The 19,311-nt window shown below is 33.4% G+C and overlaps 1 protein-coding gene across 5 annotated transcripts in view; it reads right to left on the reverse strand.

Moving 5' to 3' along the window:
* Positions 1-19,311, reverse strand: part of GRIK2 (glutamate ionotropic receptor kainate type subunit 2) — a 347,561-nt gene that overhangs the window by 36,159 nt on the left and 292,091 nt on the right. For all 5 annotated transcript variants that reach the window (XM_021533827.3, XM_077782281.1, XM_021533828.3 and 2 more), the window contains one exon: positions 2,717-2,942. In XM_021533827.3, coding sequence (XP_021389502.1) covers positions 2,717-2,942 — 226 coding nt within the window. The remainder of the gene's footprint in view (positions 1-2,716; positions 2,943-19,311) is intronic.

Consider the following 19,311-nt stretch of genomic DNA (forward strand, 5'->3'; position numbering starts at 1 on the left):
TATTCTGTGATTCTATGATTTTATAAACTCAAGTAGTTCTGTATGGTTCTTGGAGACAAGTTGCCTCTCAAATAGGCAAAAGCATATACTTTGTATGTGAAGCCATTACACTGCACTTTTCCAAGCACTTGACAAGTTACTTGTAGGATTATTAACTCTAAAAAGATATTACTCAGTTGCATGTCTATAAAGTTCTTTCATTGTCATTAAATAATGATGTAATCTACTTCTATAGATATAACCACATCATTAGTTCTTTTAAAGTCTCCAGAATTATTTTTTCCTGTACAAATGAGATTAGCTATAATGCATGAGAATATTTCACATTATCCACTGCTCTGTAATATTTTTTAGCTCCAATAAAGCAATATATTTAACAAAATTATTCTGACAGACAACATGGAAATGCTTCTTCATAAGGATTCCTTGTGCAAACTATGCATCATTCTAGCAGAGGCTGCACAATCCCTCTGCTCTGAGACTGTGCACCTAATACACAGGATATAAACCCATTATAAATGTCAGCTTTCTCAACAGCATTTCATAGATGCTGACGAAATATTGGATTAATCTCTTATTCTTAGCTGTTCTGGGAAAGCCCCAGATGATGTTTTGTTCTACCTTCATTTCTTTTGTGCAAAAATTTTACTTTACATCCTATTTTACATTCTGTTCTATTTCCTCTTCTGAAGCTATCATCTTTTTTTCAGATCTTCCTTCAACTGCTTTTGTTAAGTTTAAAACTGTATTTAGCTCTTATTTTGCCTCCTTTGGTGACTGCTGATTCCTGCAGGTATGTCCTCTATTTGTTTCATCTTGATTCAAGACAACTGTCAGCTCACCTATCCCCTTGAACAACAGTATTATTTCTCTTGACACAGACAATTTGTTGTTACTTGGAATCTTGTGGATGAATAAGAGCTGAATAACGTCTCTGATATGACTCAAAGTTAATGAAGAAATAGTGCATTCTGTCCCCATGTAAAGTAGGGAACAAAGACCAACAGGCAGTTTACTCATCTTCCTTTCCTTTTTACATTCAATATTTCTTCCCCTAAACTTAAACTCCAGAATTCTGTTCCTGGATTTATCATTGTTTTAAAGATGTTTTCTCTGGTGTTTATGATGCTTCTCTGACTTACACATAAACAGAACAATTTATAGAGAGTTTTGGTCTCTCTGATTCCTATCAGTTTGGCATTTCAATGTTCACTTAAATTTCCGGGGCATGCCTCAGATGCTTCACAAGTTTGCATGTATATTATTCAAAGATTATATACTATCTAAACTATAAAATATTTTTCTATACTAAACCTAAAGTGAAAGTGGATTTTATCCTCAAAATAACAAAAAGGTTTATAAATAACAAAAAATAAGATGCTGAAAAGACCAGCAGGACTGAAGTACAGTCCATTGTGTCACTTGCACATCTATAGAATATATTCAGCAATACAAGAGTCACAATAGAACAGGGTAGAAAAATTGGTGTGAATCAAAACTAGATTCCTAACAACTAACTGTTCAAAGACAAAGTGAACAGAATCATAACTTCTTCAGCATATGTCCATTACATAGAAATGTAATGTAGAAATTATTTCATTACTGAAATAATGAAAATTTCAAAGATGTTATTGAATAGCAGTAAATATATCCAATATAAAGGCGAATCTGTATTTGATAATGCTAGGTACCTCTTTATCCAATATATAGAGGTAAACTTTATTTCTTAAAATTCCTTTCCATGTGCTTGAATTATACTACTGGGTATAACTTTCCCAGTGCAATGATTTAACATATGTTATTAACACAGATCAAAACAGTACCATACCTAACACCTACCTGAGAAAAAATAAAAACATATCCACATCAATAACAAAATTATAAATTATTGTTCAGAATGAAATTTAAATATATATTTGCCTGAGAAATAGGTCAGTAGAACTACCTTACAACATTAAGTAGAATCATTGTGTGGTACTTGTAGTCTTTGTGTGACAACATTTTTATTCCCATCTATCCTGAAATCTAAATCTGGATCTTCACCTCATATTCTTGAAAAAATCACTACACTCAGTGGGCACTCAGTTTTTGTTGATTCCCTTTCTGTGGATTCTAGGAGCCAAGCTACAACCAAGCTAATACCTGTAGTTGTCTTTTAGTCTTGCAACTAGTTTTGTACTTAGCAAAAAGCAGCTGACCTAGAAAATATTTAAAGATTGGAATTTCTAAGCCAATATGCAAACCTATATTCCACAAGGGTAAATCAGTATTTGTTTTGTCTCTGGCATGGTATGGAATATTTCCCTCCTCTTTTAGAAATCTCAGTGATTAGCTGTCTCATTTTAAAGACTCAGCCCCACTTGCTAATGAAAGCCTTCTACCACAAGGACTTCATTCTCTAAACACATAGATCAACATATTTAAAACCTTTTCTTTATAAAATAAAGTCCTGTGAACAGTACTGTTGTTGTTGAACATATGGAAGGAACCATGTAAGACAAATTTATCATATGAAAATATATAACTATTTATAAAGCAACAACTGTTTCCTTTTTGAAAAATGCAATAAAATCCATAAACTTTTACAAAACATGTATTGTGTCTGGTTGAGAAAATTAAGACAAAGGTAAATGCTAGCAATGTATGGGATGTTTCCTATGCTGCTGCAGCAACTAAGATTAATGAACAGGGAACAAGTGGTTGACATATCACCTACCCATGGGAGTTCCAACGCCATAACCTTTGGAGTCTATCAGGCCTCCAATCTGTGTTAGGTTACAGTTCCTCTGTGTGACAAATTCAATGGTTGTCGACTCCATTAGAAATGCATAATCAGAGGTAAGCACGCGTTGGATACCTTCTTCATTACTTTTGACAAGTACTGACTGCCTCCTGCTGCTCATGAAGGCCCACATCTTGTCATAAGTGGAGATTTTGGATTTCTGAAAGACAAATATTAGATGCAATATGAGTAAGAATGATAAGCTTATATGAGCGAAAGTAAACTCTCAATTTGCACATTGGTCTCCCCTCAGATTTTACTATGTCAGGTTTTACCAAGGCAATTTTCTGAGGATATTTGTATAGTTCATCTCATTTGTACTTCTCATCTTCTCCATTTAAAATAAACAACTGGACATATTGTCCAATGTGAAATACCTGTTGTTGATCTGCTTTTATTGTTTTTATGCAGGAGGAAGACCTACAAGTACTTCAGATTAGTGGAAAACTACTAATTATTTCACTCTAGCAAAGATAATAAACTCTCTTGTTAAGTTTTGTAGGGAAATCTGTGGATTCTGGCACAAGTGAAATTTTTCTCTTATTTCAATCACTCAGCTGAACAGTTCTGAAAACCTAATGCATAGCATGGCAATCTGAAGTAATCAAAGCTCTCACAGATGGCAGTGTATGGAGAAAACAGTTGTGAAGGAAAGGGCAGACAACATTTTATCTGTTGTACATGACAAAATTACTTGGAGAAAGATATTAGGTGAGAGATAATATCACTCTCAGGTCATAATAAAGCTAGCTTGGCTTACAGAAATTAACTACTGAAGTCCTAAAAATTAATATGTGTTTTCTGATTTAATATTTCCAGAATACAAAGAACTGTTGTGGTAGGAAGGGAGTCAGTAATTTGGGACAACGGAGTCAGTAGTTTGGAAGAAATTGATGCTGTGAAACTACAGAGGAGTTGGTTCCTTTTCTTCACCTGAGTTGGTTTAAAAAGAAGGTAATTACCTTCTCTCATTTTTGTAAAACAGGTGCTTAAGAGATCATAATGACTGAATAAACTGAAGTTATTAGAAATACTGACCATTTTATACCACATTTATCCGATCTGTTTAATAACACTGCAAACTCGAGATGTATCAGAAAATGTTCTGCAATGTTAAATTTTGCCTTGTAAATAAAATGTAGAAATACCATGTAAGTATTATCAGACCTTTTAAGGTGTCTTTCCTCTTTTGTTGTCACACTTAAATGTATTTCTGCCATCAGATTTGGAAGAAATACTAAACAAAGATTGACACTACAAACATTTCTAAAGTTCAGATGATTGGCAGCCAGAAATTCTGACCCAAAATAGAATTAGCAGTGTATGTGGAATGAAAAGAACATTTATTTAGAAAAAAGGGTTTATTTTGTCCCCTTCCTGAAATATAATCCAAGAGTTCTTTCACTGTGCCTGGAGACTTAACAAATTAAGCATTTGAACTAAGTCTAGTGTCAATACTAACAAAAAGTGAAGACTTACAGGGCTCTGAATTTTGTGCATTGTTATTGTACTGAACATAATCTGGGCCTGATTGCAAAAGATTTTAGTAACAACGAAAGAGGAAAGCATTCATCTTCAAAATATTCTGTGAACACATAGAATAGAGATGACCAAACAGACGGGGCCTCTCCTCATAGTGTTTGTTTTGGTTTTTTTTCTAATCAAATAACTCTTGCAAGCATTTAATATTGCATTGTAGCATAATTTACTTCAAGAAATGCATATCACCTCTGTAGGAATCTTAGTTAATATATAATACAGGCAGGGTGGAAATAAATGTTTTTCAATATTTGTAAAATTTTATCAAGAACGCTTCTTTAATTCTTTTGTCATACAATCTTTACACCAGTAAATTTTATCTACTATAAATAATCTGATAAATAGAAAGCATTGGCAGAGAAAACAATTTTAACAAATGGTTAGATGCTGATGCATGTTTGGGGGAGGTAAGAAAAAGCCAAATGAGACACAACAATAAGAAAAAGGATTGTAATATATATGTATTTTTCTTTTCTTTTTTTTTTTTTTTTGAGAAAAAATAAACTCCAGGATGAAAAAAAATATTTGCAAGGGGAATGGTTGCTTTCTACTCAATCATTAGAACATGTGAAAAAAATACAATATCCTTTAAAGGACAGACTGTTCATATTATGTCTGATTTAATCAGCTAGGATGAATCCACTGCTACTATTGAAAAGAAAAGGAAAAAAGTCATTAAGAAAATCAGAGAAAGCTCCTGCACAGGACAGCTCATTTACTGCAATAATTAAAATTAAATGAAAACATTAATATAGTCTACACATGATTAATGAAGAAGAGAACACAAAACCTAGAATACCAGTGCACATGGCTCACCACTGCAAATTTGGCAAGGATGACAGAAAGTGCACAAAAAGTGAATGCTTTTGCACTACTTTCTTCTAGCTCTAAACGAAATTATGCCAGGGAATAAAGCCAGTCTACTTTTGAGCCCTATGTCTGGTTTTGTTTTTTTTTTTTAATTCACAAGAGATTTTTTTTAAAATCTGAAATTAAAAAAAAAAACCTTTTTCATTTGATTTAGGAAAACATAACCACAAATAGTTGTCCTGTGTTTGCTAAAATACCCAGCAGACTCATTGATGAAAATCAAGAAGTCAGAACAATAAAAAGCATCAGGGGCCCATTTGACATTGAATTAAAGATAATGACACTCCAACATTCCTGTGGTTAGGACTGTATCACTCATACTGTTAGAAGCAGATGCTGCAATTTTACATTATGTTTCCACCTTCTTTCGCTGTGTGCAAATCAATCTGGTTAATCAGCCTATATACTCCATCAATTAAGTGTATTATTTTATCTGGGTTAGTTCACCATATTGTTTCATCTAACAGCAAATCACTGTCAGGGAATCCAACCTAACTTGAAATCAACTGGAAATGATGTTTATATAAGGTAACTTGTGGTGACATGATTTACTGTTCTTGTGTTCCCTCAGGAATGGTGAAGACGTAAGAAAGCTGCCTATGCCTTGAATTTCACTGGAAGAAAAAAAAGAGAACTAACTAATAGGAAAGCTGGAAATGCAAAGATTAAGCAAATCTAGAAACTCATCTCATCATCGAACTTGATGCATAAAATGTTAGCTCTCACAATGACATTCAGAGGATACTGTCAGTGTCATACTCATCATTCATGAATTAAACATCATTGGAAGAGAACTGTGCTTGTCAGGGACCACAAATGGAACCACGGCAAAGGCTCTAAGTTAGTCATAGCTAATGCTATGTATAAATATGAGTCTGGAAACAGAATGAGTCATTATCAGTAATGTGTTACTTACTGCTCCATCCTAGAGCACTGGTTTGGAAAGAAATATCTGAGCAGCAGGACTCAGGACCACAAGGTTAGAAAAATATCATAATGTTGAAAATATGACAGAATAAACAAGGATCAAATTACATGGAAGCAGACTTCATAATACAAGTCAAGAGTGGATAAATGCATAGTAAAAATGTGCCAGGCTAATTCTGACATTTCTCTGTGAAAGAAAAATTACAGATCCATTAATGGAGACTTTTATTTTAATGATAGCTTACAACTTCTTTCCTGGCTTCTAAAAGCATTTAGGTAGCACAGAAAATGCTTCAGCTTTGCTTTCACCATGCAATATTTAAACTCAAAAGAGTCTGTAGTAACTAAGGAAAGATTGAAGGCAATTAAGATACAATTTTGAGACAAAAATAAAAAAAGTCAACAAATCCAGTTCTGATATATTTTATGAGAGCACTCTCCACCACATGAGAATTAAATCATCAGAATCATTATGTGAGGAAAAAAACCCACATATTCCAAATCCTACTACACTATTTTCTATTCATGACACTAATCACAACAGCTTTATGACTTTTGTTTTCCTGTGCATTGCATGTTTAGTAGACACAAGTCACTTTTCTTAAAGTTGAGTCATGGATTTTTTTTAAAGTTACAGGTAAAATGCCCATTCATTCTGACCTCATGTAATGGGCAAACTATGAAATGTCACTTCTGAATGACCGCACTAAGCTCATCACTTACTCATTTGTACTGACAAAAAGAATGACATATGAAGAGAGATTTTTAAAAAAAAGCCAATATGTTTGCCTTATCAAGGTGTACAACATGGTCTCTCAAAACATCTTTGATGACAACCTGGAAGGATAAGGACTGGACAGATTGAGCAGCTACAGGTAGAGAAATGGCAAGGAAAATGGTAGTTAACATCTCAAACCAGATTAGCATCTTGTCAAGATTTGACTACCTCAAGGGTCAGTCCTAGACCTGATACTACTCAGTATCTTCACAAGCAGTTGGGAAAATGGTACTGAAAGCACCCTCATCAAGTTTGTGTATGATACGAAAAAAAGAGGAGAGGTAGAAATACTGGAAGAAAGAGCTACCATGCAGGTAGGTCACAAAAAGTTTGGAAATTAGTATTGCAGGAAATGTATGAGATTTAAGCAAGATAAATTCAAAGTCTATGCTGGGGAAAAAGTAATCTCAAGCATCCATACTGGCTGGGATTTAGCTGGTGGGAATGAATCTCAACTGAAAAGAATTTATGGTGCCAAGAAGACAGCTAGCAGAACATAAGTAAGCAGCCCATCTCTTCAGCAGGAAAGAAAACTGCAAGTAATATCAGCAGATTATAGCCAAGACCAGAACAAGGGAAGGGATTAATCCACAATATTTGGCATTTTTCAAGCCACACCAAGGATGCCCTGTCCAGTTTTCATTCTCTGAGTTCAAAGAAATGGTAAAATTAGACAATGCCCACCAAAGTGATCAGAAGATTGGAGATCTTGACTTACAAATAAAGATTTATATAAAGTGGTGTTCCTAGAATGGGAGGTTTACAGAGAATCTAATCACCTTCTTCCATTACCTAAAAAGAATGTTAGAGAAAAGTCTGAAGGTACTCTCTTCATTTGGATGTGTGGGGACAGCATAAGAGGCAATAACCAGCACTGCTAATGGGAAATTCTCTGAGTATATAAGAAAAAATTCTTCACTATGAGAAAAACTACATACAACATGTAGCTCAGAGAAATCATAGAATTAACTCACTGGAAATATTTGAGACAGCTTAATGTAACTTTGAACAAATTATTCTAGCACCATGCATCCTGAATAAATTAATCTCGCATCATGGTTTCAATTAGAAAAGCAGATCTCCTCGAACAAGAGTAAGAGGACTCTAGAGATCCCTTCCAACTTTGAGTTCTCATTGATTTCTTTGCTTCTTATCAGTATGAACTTATGTACAGTAATTAATGAATTTCTGGATATTTCAAATTTTGACCTTGAGCAATTTCAAGAAAACAAAACAAAATATATAATTTCCTGGTTTGGGAAAAAAAAAAAAAAGCAAAAACAAAAGAAACAAACCAAACAAATCCAAAAAGCATTTTGAATTTATGTGGTTCATGCATCAAGCCAAAGACAAGCACATTATTATCCAGAGGAATGCGTTTTCCTGTCTTCTTTTCCTCTTCATTCCTCTGAAACTCAAGTAGACTTATCCCAATTATTTCATATGAGACCCTTTGAAAATCCTGAATACAAGCATAGGAAACCAAACTTATATGACAAGCTTAAAACTGAGAGAACAAACAGCCTAAGTAATCCTGTAATTCTCCTGAAGTATTATAAATACAGCAAAACTCAAAGGTAAGGTTATCGGAAAGAATTTGAATAGTAGAATAAATGAAAGTAAATTGTACAGAAACAAATTGTTTACCTGTCTGTAGTCTTACCAAACGGAAATTTGTAAAGGCTGATTGCTACTGTTCAAATACCTATCAATGACCAATTATGTTTTTTCTCTGTTGTGTACTTCATATACTTTATTGTTTCTGTAATGTGTATCTGTATATACTGATCCACCTCTCCCAGTTCTTAATATGAAACTGAATTCTTTGGAACAGGTACTGTTTTCTCCAAACAACACAATGTTTCTGAAGTGGACAACAATGATCCATTACTGGGACTTCCAAACTGAATAGTAATATAAGAATATAATTAATATAAGGAAATAATGATAAATACAGGAATCAGAATAAAAATAACACTTATTATTAATTTTTTATCTTTATAACTTAATCTTTGGCTTTCACTAACCACTGCACATCTTGTTGAAGATATTTTGTTTTAAATACTACATTTAAATTTGTTGAAATGACCAAAACAACTTCTAGTTTCTCAAAAGTCTTAGCTAATTCTATACTCCAAAAGTGTTTTTCTGAGGCAACTAAAGCATTATAATTACTGATGTTGACATAGCTGAGTTATGTGTAATATGCAATTTGGTCTTAACTGCATATCTGCACCTGATGCCTCTACAGGATAATACAATGCCATGCACAGTGCAGCCTTAAATCAGCTTAGCTGTCCTCTATCACCCAACAGATAAACTTAATTGAAGTGAGCTTCTGTGTATCATCTAATTTTTTTAACAGTTTAGCAAGTAGCTATAAATATCAAACTCTTTAATACAATATTTTTTCTCTATTGTCTCCTAGAACTATTAGACTAGCTTCTTCTAAGTCATCACAGAAGAAGGAAAAAGAAGCTATTTTTTCATCCTGGTCTCATTTGCTTACAACCCTGTGGCCTCAGAGTATTATCTTTCTACTTATTTTTTTTTCTTTTTTCCTTTCTATTTTTTCAGAACCACTGAGGCCTGAAAACCCCTAAGTGAACCAGACAATTTAGATTTTGTTGTGTCAGCATAAAAACAATAAAAGTAATGCATAGAGCTTTCCCTCCTCCATAACGGCAGTTTTTATGGTCCATAGAGCACAAATGAAAAGAGGAAAGATGTTTCTACCAAGAATAGAGCTACAAGGAATTAAAAATGTAGTGCTCAGAGAAAGAGATTTTCACTCTTGCCTTGATTGTGCTGACTTTTTGTTATAAAACACAAAGATTTTGAACAAATGTTAAATATTTCAAGTAACCTATGGTTAAAACCCCCAAACTTTAATGCTACTGAAATAAGATTTTGCTATCAGCTTTAATCTGGAAATAGGTAAAGTCTTCATAGCTCCAAAATCACTAATGGATTTCAGACTTTCTTGCCTTTTATATCAGAATGATATATAGTCCTCTACTGAATAATAACTAACATCACAAGAGTTTTTGTAAAATACTGTGGAATATGACAAGTGTCATATATCTCATACTTCTACAGGTTTCTTCCTTTTATAAGTAGGAAAAAGAATTTAATAAAACTTAGTCTGTTTCTAAAGCATTTCCTGTATTCTGGATGTTTCTAAAGCTAAACTTATTTCTTACTCTGCCTGTTTTGGGATATAAGTTGCATGTACAGAATTCCACACTTCATTTGCACTGTATCTGAAAACAATTTTTCAAAAGCACTGCCTGCATAGTGTTATCATTGGAACTATGCATGAGTATTACTTTAAATATTACCTCTAATAAAGCAACAATTGTCACAATGCCACTTTTCAACAAATGTATTCTCACAGCATTGATACCTGCATGAGAGATGTTTGTGCAATATCCAAAGCACAATTCATATATGCTATGCTCAAAACATTGCTGCTGTTGAGGCTTGTTATAAACTTCTTTGGCAACATTAGAAGCCAAACTCAGCATTTTTTTGGTCAAAGATCTCTTTGAATGAGCAGAAGAGATAGAAAACCCATTAATTATTATTGATTTTTTTTCCCAAAAACCCCATAGCTAAAAATAAATACTGTTTCATTGTCTTCACAGGTTTCAAAAACTTAATGGAATTTCTACTGTCATTTTTTTCCTAATGGCACCACTCAAGTAATAGAATTGGCATTAACTATCACTTGTAATGATGATCATCAAAATGAGCCTCATTGCACAGACAGATTGTTGGGGTTTTTTCTCCCAATAAGTTCACCTATCATTTCTGTTGACAAACAAAAAAATCTCTACATCCAAAATGGCCAATAATTTTCAGTATTTCTTCACAAAATTGCTCATGTAAAATATTTGCAGTCTATACATTATCATAAGCCACGACTGAGTATTTTGCAGTGGGATTTGGGTTTAACATTCTGTACTTTTTATTACACAAAGTAAATTACCAGATACATTGGACCATATGTGCTAACAGCTGAGTCTTTCTCTGTACTTTTCTGACCTTGGTGACTAGAAAATTGGAGTTAATTCAGGCAAACAGGATTGATGCCATATGTGGTTTTTATCAAAGGTGTAGAGGAGTGGTGGGATACTGATCAGTAGATTTTTTTGTTAGCAAATCTGTCAGATCTTGGAATAATTCTGGCAGTTTTATCTTTAAACACCTTTAGTTTCCTAAACATACTTGAGAAGATAAGCAACATAACACTTAAGGGGCTGCTTCCCTCCAATAATAAGAAGAGTTTAAAAAATAATCTAAAAGATCTGGAATTGAAAGATACAGTAAAAGACAGAGGAACTTTTCAGGCAGACTAGTTCCTGATGAATACATCATGAAGAATTCATCTACTCAACTAAATGAATTTACATGTTTTTAGTTAATGATCTGTACAGAAAACACAGACAATAACAGAGCTATAAGATGTAGTTTTTGAGTACTTTTTAGTGCTGATATATAGAGCCCCTATATAACTTACCAGAAGTTGATGGAGAAAATTGCATTGCTCATAAAACCATATAACATAACAAAAGTTAGAGGAAAATACAATTAATGTGTTTACTTGCATCCTGCAATTTAGACATCTGTAGTAATTGAGTCCAGGCAGTAAAAATGCAGTTCAACAGAGAAAGGGATATAGTATAGCTTTTGAAAACTAAGTTCTACCAAGACTCTGCTTTATTTATAATTGGGAACAGGCAGAGCAACTGTATGGCAGAACAGGGGGAAAGAATTCACTTTCCAGCATTATTAACTTCTCTATTTGAATTCTTTTCAGAAGAATTGCTCAAAATTAGCATCAATAAAGTAACTGAAAATTTCCAATGAATGAAAATGTGAAAACAAATTACCAGCTTCTTTGACCACCCAGTGATTTTAATCAGTCATGTTAATGTTAAATAAAACACCAACACTCAGTCATAGATTATTCCAAGATTTCTCCAACTAAATCTGTGCCAATTACTTAATTATTGCTCTTACAAATGCCTTAATATGTAACTGAACACTGCAAAACCAGTCTTCAGGAGAAAAAAGCATTATTTTGAGTAGCACTCTCATGTGCAATCTTCATTGAATATTGATGTATTTTTAGCTGCACATGGTAAAAGCAAATACATTTTATAATCTATGTGTTTTGGGGGAAAAGCAGAAAGTTTTATCAATAATTAAGCATTTCAAACATGGATTGAAATAATTACTCTGTGGCTTCTGACATCCAAGTTCTGAAATACAGTCCAGAGAAGGAACAGATATTTGAAATGTACTGATGGGGTCTAGTGGAAATTTATGTGCCATCAGAAAAAAATTGTGTGGGCTGGTATGTGAAACTCCTAGAAAATTTACTGTTAATGATCATAAGGGAATTGGAACTAGATGATCTTTAATGCTATTCTAGTCCAAATCATGCAATAATTCTGTGATTATCCAACTGCCAAGGGTTCTAGACATTTCCTTCATGGAATCGCTGGGTGTAGCTGTGCCTCATTCTGTTTCCCCTGTCAAACTGTCACTAAATTGATCAGTTGGACAGAAAAGTAATTCTGCTATTCATCTAGTAAACAGCTAATGGGAAACACAATTTCTGATGTAGTTTGAGAATTCATTAAGTTGTATTTAGCTAAATTTATATTATTATCTCTGCTAATCTGCTTACAAAAACAAGCCAGCCTTTTCAAGATGCTACCAAATTATCTTGCTGAGCAAATTCCAATAATAACAACTGGGACTACAGTGTTTGACTTAGTTCCTTATTTTGTTTTAATTGAAATATTTGAGAAAATTCTATTCTAGGGGATTTTATGGAAACTAATTTATGAGCAACCATTTTAGAAACCTTCAATAAACAATAAATAAATACATATTAAATTTCAATTTAAAAACTAACAACTTTAGTGGTGATTGACTTAACGCTTTGCTGTTCACATGTATTATATAAGACTGAAAAAAAGGCAATGAAAAAAAAAATAGAGAGAAAGCACAGAAAACTCAATTCATTCAGCATTGTATACCATGCTACTTGTCCCACTACATCTAGTTCCCATATAGTTTGACAAAAATGAACAGTTGCACTAATAGTGTTTGTGATTGTATTTTAGCACATAAATGATACCACCGTCAGTGTGTTATCATGACTATATTATTTTGTGTGACCCTTTGGTTGACTCCTTCACTATTCACAGTTCGGGTTAAAGATATCACCTATGAGTTTGAAAGCCATTGTGTTGGAAAATATATTTTAACAACACCACAAACATGATTTCCCTGAATATGCCATGAAGAAAAGCAGACAAAGCAGTGACAATGCAAACAATTTCAAACACAACAAAGTGGATGAAATTGCTTGGGCAAGTAAGGAAATATTTTCATATTTATCTTGAATATCAGTCACCTGCTGAGTTTGTTTAAAATGTACTTATTAATATGAAAGGTTTTTCTAATGACCAGTTGGACAGATATACCCTTAGTTCATTTTAAAATAAATAAATAGCTGCAGATAAGTGAGACATTTTCTGTCAACGAATAAATTAATAAGGAAAAATGACCTGCTCTAAAGTGTAAATCTCCATAAACAAATTTGAACTTGTCATAAGACCTGAACCAACTTTTATGGTTTCATCTTAGCAATAGCTAACTTCAGTAGAATGTATCAACACTGAGCAATTAATGTCGTTTCTCAAGGGGACAGGTATTTTAATCTTATTAATTCCATATATATTCTTATAATTTGATTCTGGTTTATGTTTGTATGACAAAGTTGCACTGAACCCTTTTGTAAGGTGACAAATTACTGAAGATCTCTGGGAAAAGTATATTCATGTTCATCATGACAGATGTGATAGCATCTATCAATTAGCCCACACTTTCTATTCAGATCATGACAGTATTTGCCATAATGCTATGATTGGTTTTTTCCTAGAAAATATATTCTATAGCTAATTTTATCCCTTGCAGTGTTTTTACTTTAAATACAAAAATGTAAGAAGGCAATTACTATGTCTAAAGATACACAAAAAAAAATTATATACAAACCACAATTACATAATTATTATATTTTCTTTACATTCTAATTACTCTCTATTTGATTTCCTCATTTTGAGCTAAATCTAAGAATAAATAAATCCCAGTAACTTACTTATTTGCTCTACTTACTCTAGGTTTGCCAAACCATACAGCATGATATTTCTGGGTTTGTTTGTAATCAACTATTATCCTTATGGGACTTGTAAGTAGGAGTGAGAAAATTCATGAGTTTAGTCAAAGACAGTTTAGCAGGTAAAGCAAAAGCTGTGTGCACAAGCAAAGCACAAGGAGCTCATTCACCACTCCCCAGGGGCAGGCAGATGTTCAGCCATCCCCAAAAAAGCAGAGTTCCATCATGTGCACCCATTACTTGGGAAGACAAACACCATCACTCCAAACATCACGGCCCTGCTTCCTTCTTCTCCTCCCAGCTTTATATGCAGAGCATGATGCCATGTGGTGTGGAACATCTCTTTAATTTGTCGGGGTCAGCTGTCCTTGCTCTGTCCCCTCCCAGTTGTTTCTGCACCCCCAGCCTATTCACTGGTGGAGTAGGGTGAAAAGCAGAAAAGGCCTTTGCTCTGGGCAAGCACTGCTCAGCAGTAACAAAAAATGTTCCTGTGTTACCAACACTATTTTCAGTTCCAACCCAAAATATAGTCCCATACCAGCTACTGCAAAGAAAACTAACCAAAACCAGCATAAAGACATAGTCTTTTAAAAATGTCTAACATGGGTTAAAGACAGCAAAAAATTTGAAATGGCTCATCTATTCCAAAAGGAGTAGTGCTGACACTGAAACTGGTAAGGGAAGGGAGACATAAATTTTATGTTTTATTAATGCAATCACTGTTCCCTTCCTTAATACAGTTCAGTAAATTTCTTCCATTGAAGTCCAGCTCCTAGTCTTGCTCAAGATTACTCCTAGATTCACACCATGTGCCTAAAAGCATTGTCCAAACACTTCTTGAACTCTTGACAGGTTTGGTGCTGTGACCACTCCCTTAGGAAACAACTCCCAGTGCCCAACCACCCTTTGGGTGAAGAAGATTTACCTAATTTCCATCTTAAACCTCCCCTCACACAGCTTCAGGCCATTACTTTAGGTTCTGTCACTGGTGACCAAAGAGGAGAGATCAGTGCCTGCCTCTCAATTTCCCTTCATGAGGAAGTTGTAACTGAAATGAGGCATATCCTTAGTCTCCTCTTTTTCAGGCTGAACAAGCCAAATGACCATCCCATCGTTTTTATGTAATATTTTTGTCTATATCTTCAAGTAAAAAATGTTAACACTTATCTCCATTTCCCTCTATTACTCCACTGTTTTCTTTGCTAGGTACAATGACTTGGATTTAGACTCTACTTCGTATTTTAATTCCACCTCCTCTGCTGTTTACAGATTGCTAGCATTTTGAAAAGACAGAACAGCACCCCTGCTGCCTCCAATAAAGGAGTAAAAGTAAATAATTTAAAAACCTTTTTATTTTTCTGTAGTAGTTAGTAAAATCAGTCTTAGTTCAGCTCCTTTGTTCAAAACCAAGTTTTCATAATTCTGTTTGATCTTTTCCTAGAATTTTTCTTAACTCCCTTCCAACTGATAAGATAAAAAGCCTCATTGTTATCTCAATATTCAAGTCTGGAGTGCTTGTCTTAAAAACATTTACTGAGAATTCATTAAAACTTTCCCACTGTGCCTTATCAATCTGAACCTGATTTTGTGACCTTTATGCCTCACTTTAAAAATTTCAGTGTTTTAAATCACTAGCTTATCTGGCTTTTTTTCCATTTGCCTGCACCAAAATTCTCCTTGTTTGCCTCAATTCTTTTGACCCTCACTCCCGTATAGTATGATTAATGCCTAGAGAAGAGATATGTTAAACGTTTGCTTTGACCAGCTTATTTTTTCACTTTCAGTTTTTTTTATTTCCTTTGAGTCTTTTTTTTGTTATGTATGAATTTACTTCAGACTGGAAGCTCACAAGAGGCTTAAGGCAATCTTATTTTCTCTCCCTTTAAACAAGCTTTATCTAAGCAATACCAAATGCCATAGCTGCAGTGCAGTACCTTTTCTTCTTGATTTCAGGGCAGCCCATTTTCTTGAAATTTCAAATGATGGAAAAGGAACTAATAGAAGCTCATGCATACATTTACTTTTCTTTAGGACCAACCTTTTGAACTCCTTGAAGACAACGTTTAAGCTATTTCTTACTGCCTACCCAGCTCTCTTAGACCAATTTACAGGTTATATGTCTACTTCTTCACTTTTATCATCCATTAGAACAAATACGTAATGCTTGGAAAGATAATAAAACTAGCAAAGCGCACACACCATTGGATATAAAATACATCAGCTCACTGAAATCATCTCAATTTTTAAAAATCCTGCCTAAGTGTTGTGCAAGCGTTGTATTTATTTACTTCTCTGCATTCTAATAATCCCTCAGAAACTGAAACTATAGCTACTGTCCTTTAAACACTTGTGTCTAAATAAATTAATTTATTCTTATTTTTCTGATGTCTCAGGATCTTGATTTTCTGAGAGAAAATTAAACTTCCAGCCATTTCCAAAAATGTTTTCCCTTTAAAATTACTGTCCAAAAAAAAAAACCTGAATACATTACATATTTCAAACATTGTAAATAACACACTCAACATGTAAAGTTTATGTAGACACTGAAAAATGAAATTTCCATAAGTATTCTAAATCTGTGATGAATTGTATTTGGTGTAAAATTTTATTTTCCAATTGCGGAATATGAAAAACATACACTTAGGTCAGAGACCATTAACAGAACTCCAGACTGAGCTGACTAGTTTGGAATGAAGTCCAAGCAATGGTCACAAATAAACATCAGTGAGAAATAAAAGATATATTTTTTTGTGAACACTCAAATATAAATATTATGAACCCTCTGAGATAACACTCAAGGTAAAATTTCTATTAGTCTTTCAGGAATATGCTTACTCCACTTGAATAATGACATGGAGTGTATTTCTATATTATATTAAATGTTTCAGTAATTTATTAAAAATATGTATTCAATAAAAAAATAATTAGTATTAGCAAATTGATATTAGTAAATTATGTCATATAATCAGAGAATTATAGAATCATTTAGGTTTAAAATTATATATCTTCAAAGGCACATCTACTTCAACCATGATTGTAACACTGCCAGGTCTACAAATAAACTATATGACTAGCCTGAAAATCATGACTCCATGGTGCAAATCGGTTAAAATTTTATAATGGATTGATAAAAGGGTTCATATTGATTCATGGAAGGGTTTAGGTTGGAACGGACATTCTAAGAATTCTAAGGGCCATTCTAGTCCAACCTACCTGACCTGGTTAGGGACTTCTTTTACTAGATCAGGTTGCTCAAAGTCTGTCCAATCTGACTCTGAACTCACTGCATCTCTCTTCTAAGAAACATAACAATTTATCCTATCTGAACAATCAAAGGACTAGGCTGAAGTAGTAGTGTCCATCTGCCTAAGTTCATATAGATTTGGAAGGTGTTTTTCCTTAAAGAATCATCTATGACATATTTTCTGAAGCATCCTTGGTGTTAATGTCTACAAATGGAAAATGCTTTCTATGTTATTAAGTTGATGTCTTCAGTTTGGATAGCACTTAATGGATTTTTATTCTGTAGTATTTGAACTCTCAAAAGTTCTTAGACAAAAATCAATCTGGTCAACATTTCTGTTAAAAATAAAACCCTGAACAAAAAAGTATATTACTCTTCTAAAGATATCTTAAGGTTATTTTTTTGTTTGCTTATTTGTATTGAAGGGTGAGATTAACTTAATATTTTTTAATAAATTTAAGCTTAATATTTTAAGACAAAATTTATTTATTTAAATAAATAAATATATAAATGAAATTAAATGAAGCTATGTTTATGTCGTGTTTCAATTTGTCTGAACAGAATATTTTGTTTGGTTTCCATTTTCTCCTAAATAGTCCATCCATGACAATTAAGATTTTGCCTCTGTCAGAAGAGATCCTCAAGTGTGAGGATCATGTTTTGAAATCTAAAATATTTCAGAGAAAAAAAAGAACAGATTAAAGTGACAATCAATGTGATGTTGTCATGCATAAAATCCTTTCTGATGATCCAGGACAAAGCCTTACTCCTACCTTTAAAACATTACTTATTTTCAGAATGTCATTGACATTAAGTAAAAATCCTCATTTTCCCTTTCTTTATGTCTCCTTGCTAACACTCCAACTTTATATTCACTGATAACATTCATGTAATTAGGTACTTGACCCCCATAATCACTATTTATTCTTATTAAAGAAGAGGTAAAGTCTAAAAATAGTTTTAAAGAGAGCATAAAATCATAGACAAACTCACTTAATTTGGATGTTAAGCATTTTTCTTTATGATGGTATTCCATTACTCCTACCAACTTCCAAATCTCTAACTTAGCCAATCCTTAGCCCTTTGGAACAGTATATCAGTCCATATATCTTTATACACAGATATAGATGCACCCCTTGCTCTGTGTTTTTGTGTGTTTATACATAAAAAGACCACATTTCTGTGTGGTTTTATGTTTATAATGTAATTCTTACAGATCGTAGATGGAATACTGAATTTAAGTAGACTAGATAATTAATTTTAACAAATAGTCTCTCTATGTCACAGCTTCTCTAGAGCCTTCTATATTTTATGAAAGAGGTAAGGAAAGTTAGGTATTTTGGACCTTGAAGACAACAACAAAATTTTCAGTAGAAGATATTGCAGCTGTGCAGTATAATTCTTAAAATTTGACGGATACTAATTCCAGTGAATCTCTACAATATTAACACTTGCATTCAAAAATTTTCAGACATATTCTGTCTGCTATTTCGAACGAGCCAAATCACATTTTGTCCATTAGTATTTCTGCCCACTTCTCAAAGGTATGCAGGAATTAGTATCTCCTTATACATCTGTAATGATCTGCAAGAGAGAGATCATCTGGAAGGGTTGAAACTATCTCCTTGGAAAAGTCTTGAGAAATAAACTCTTCATTATCCTTTCAAGTGCATGACCTGTGGCTAGAAAGTTATAGGTGTTCTAACTAGATCAAGATGCAATCTATTCTGGAAAAAAAATACTGACATAGCACAGTTTGTTCTTCAAAGGAGTTTAAATTTTTCCTTTATCCAAATTTAACATGATGAGCTAAGTGGTGGAAAGGGAGAGCCAATAAGGAATATGATGATCCTCCAAAACAGCAAGCACTCAGGACCAATTTACTTGTATTAAAATAAAAAGGACATTTCTTATGTTCTTGATGAAGGTTAAGAGCCTATGTCATTGCTTATAAATAATGTATAAATATTTAGAGA

Source organism: Lonchura striata, chromosome 3 (genome assembly GCF_046129695.1).
Source record: "Lonchura striata isolate bLonStr1 chromosome 3, bLonStr1.mat, whole genome shotgun sequence".
Taxonomy (NCBI): Eukaryota; Metazoa; Chordata; class Aves; order Passeriformes; family Estrildidae; genus Lonchura; species Lonchura striata.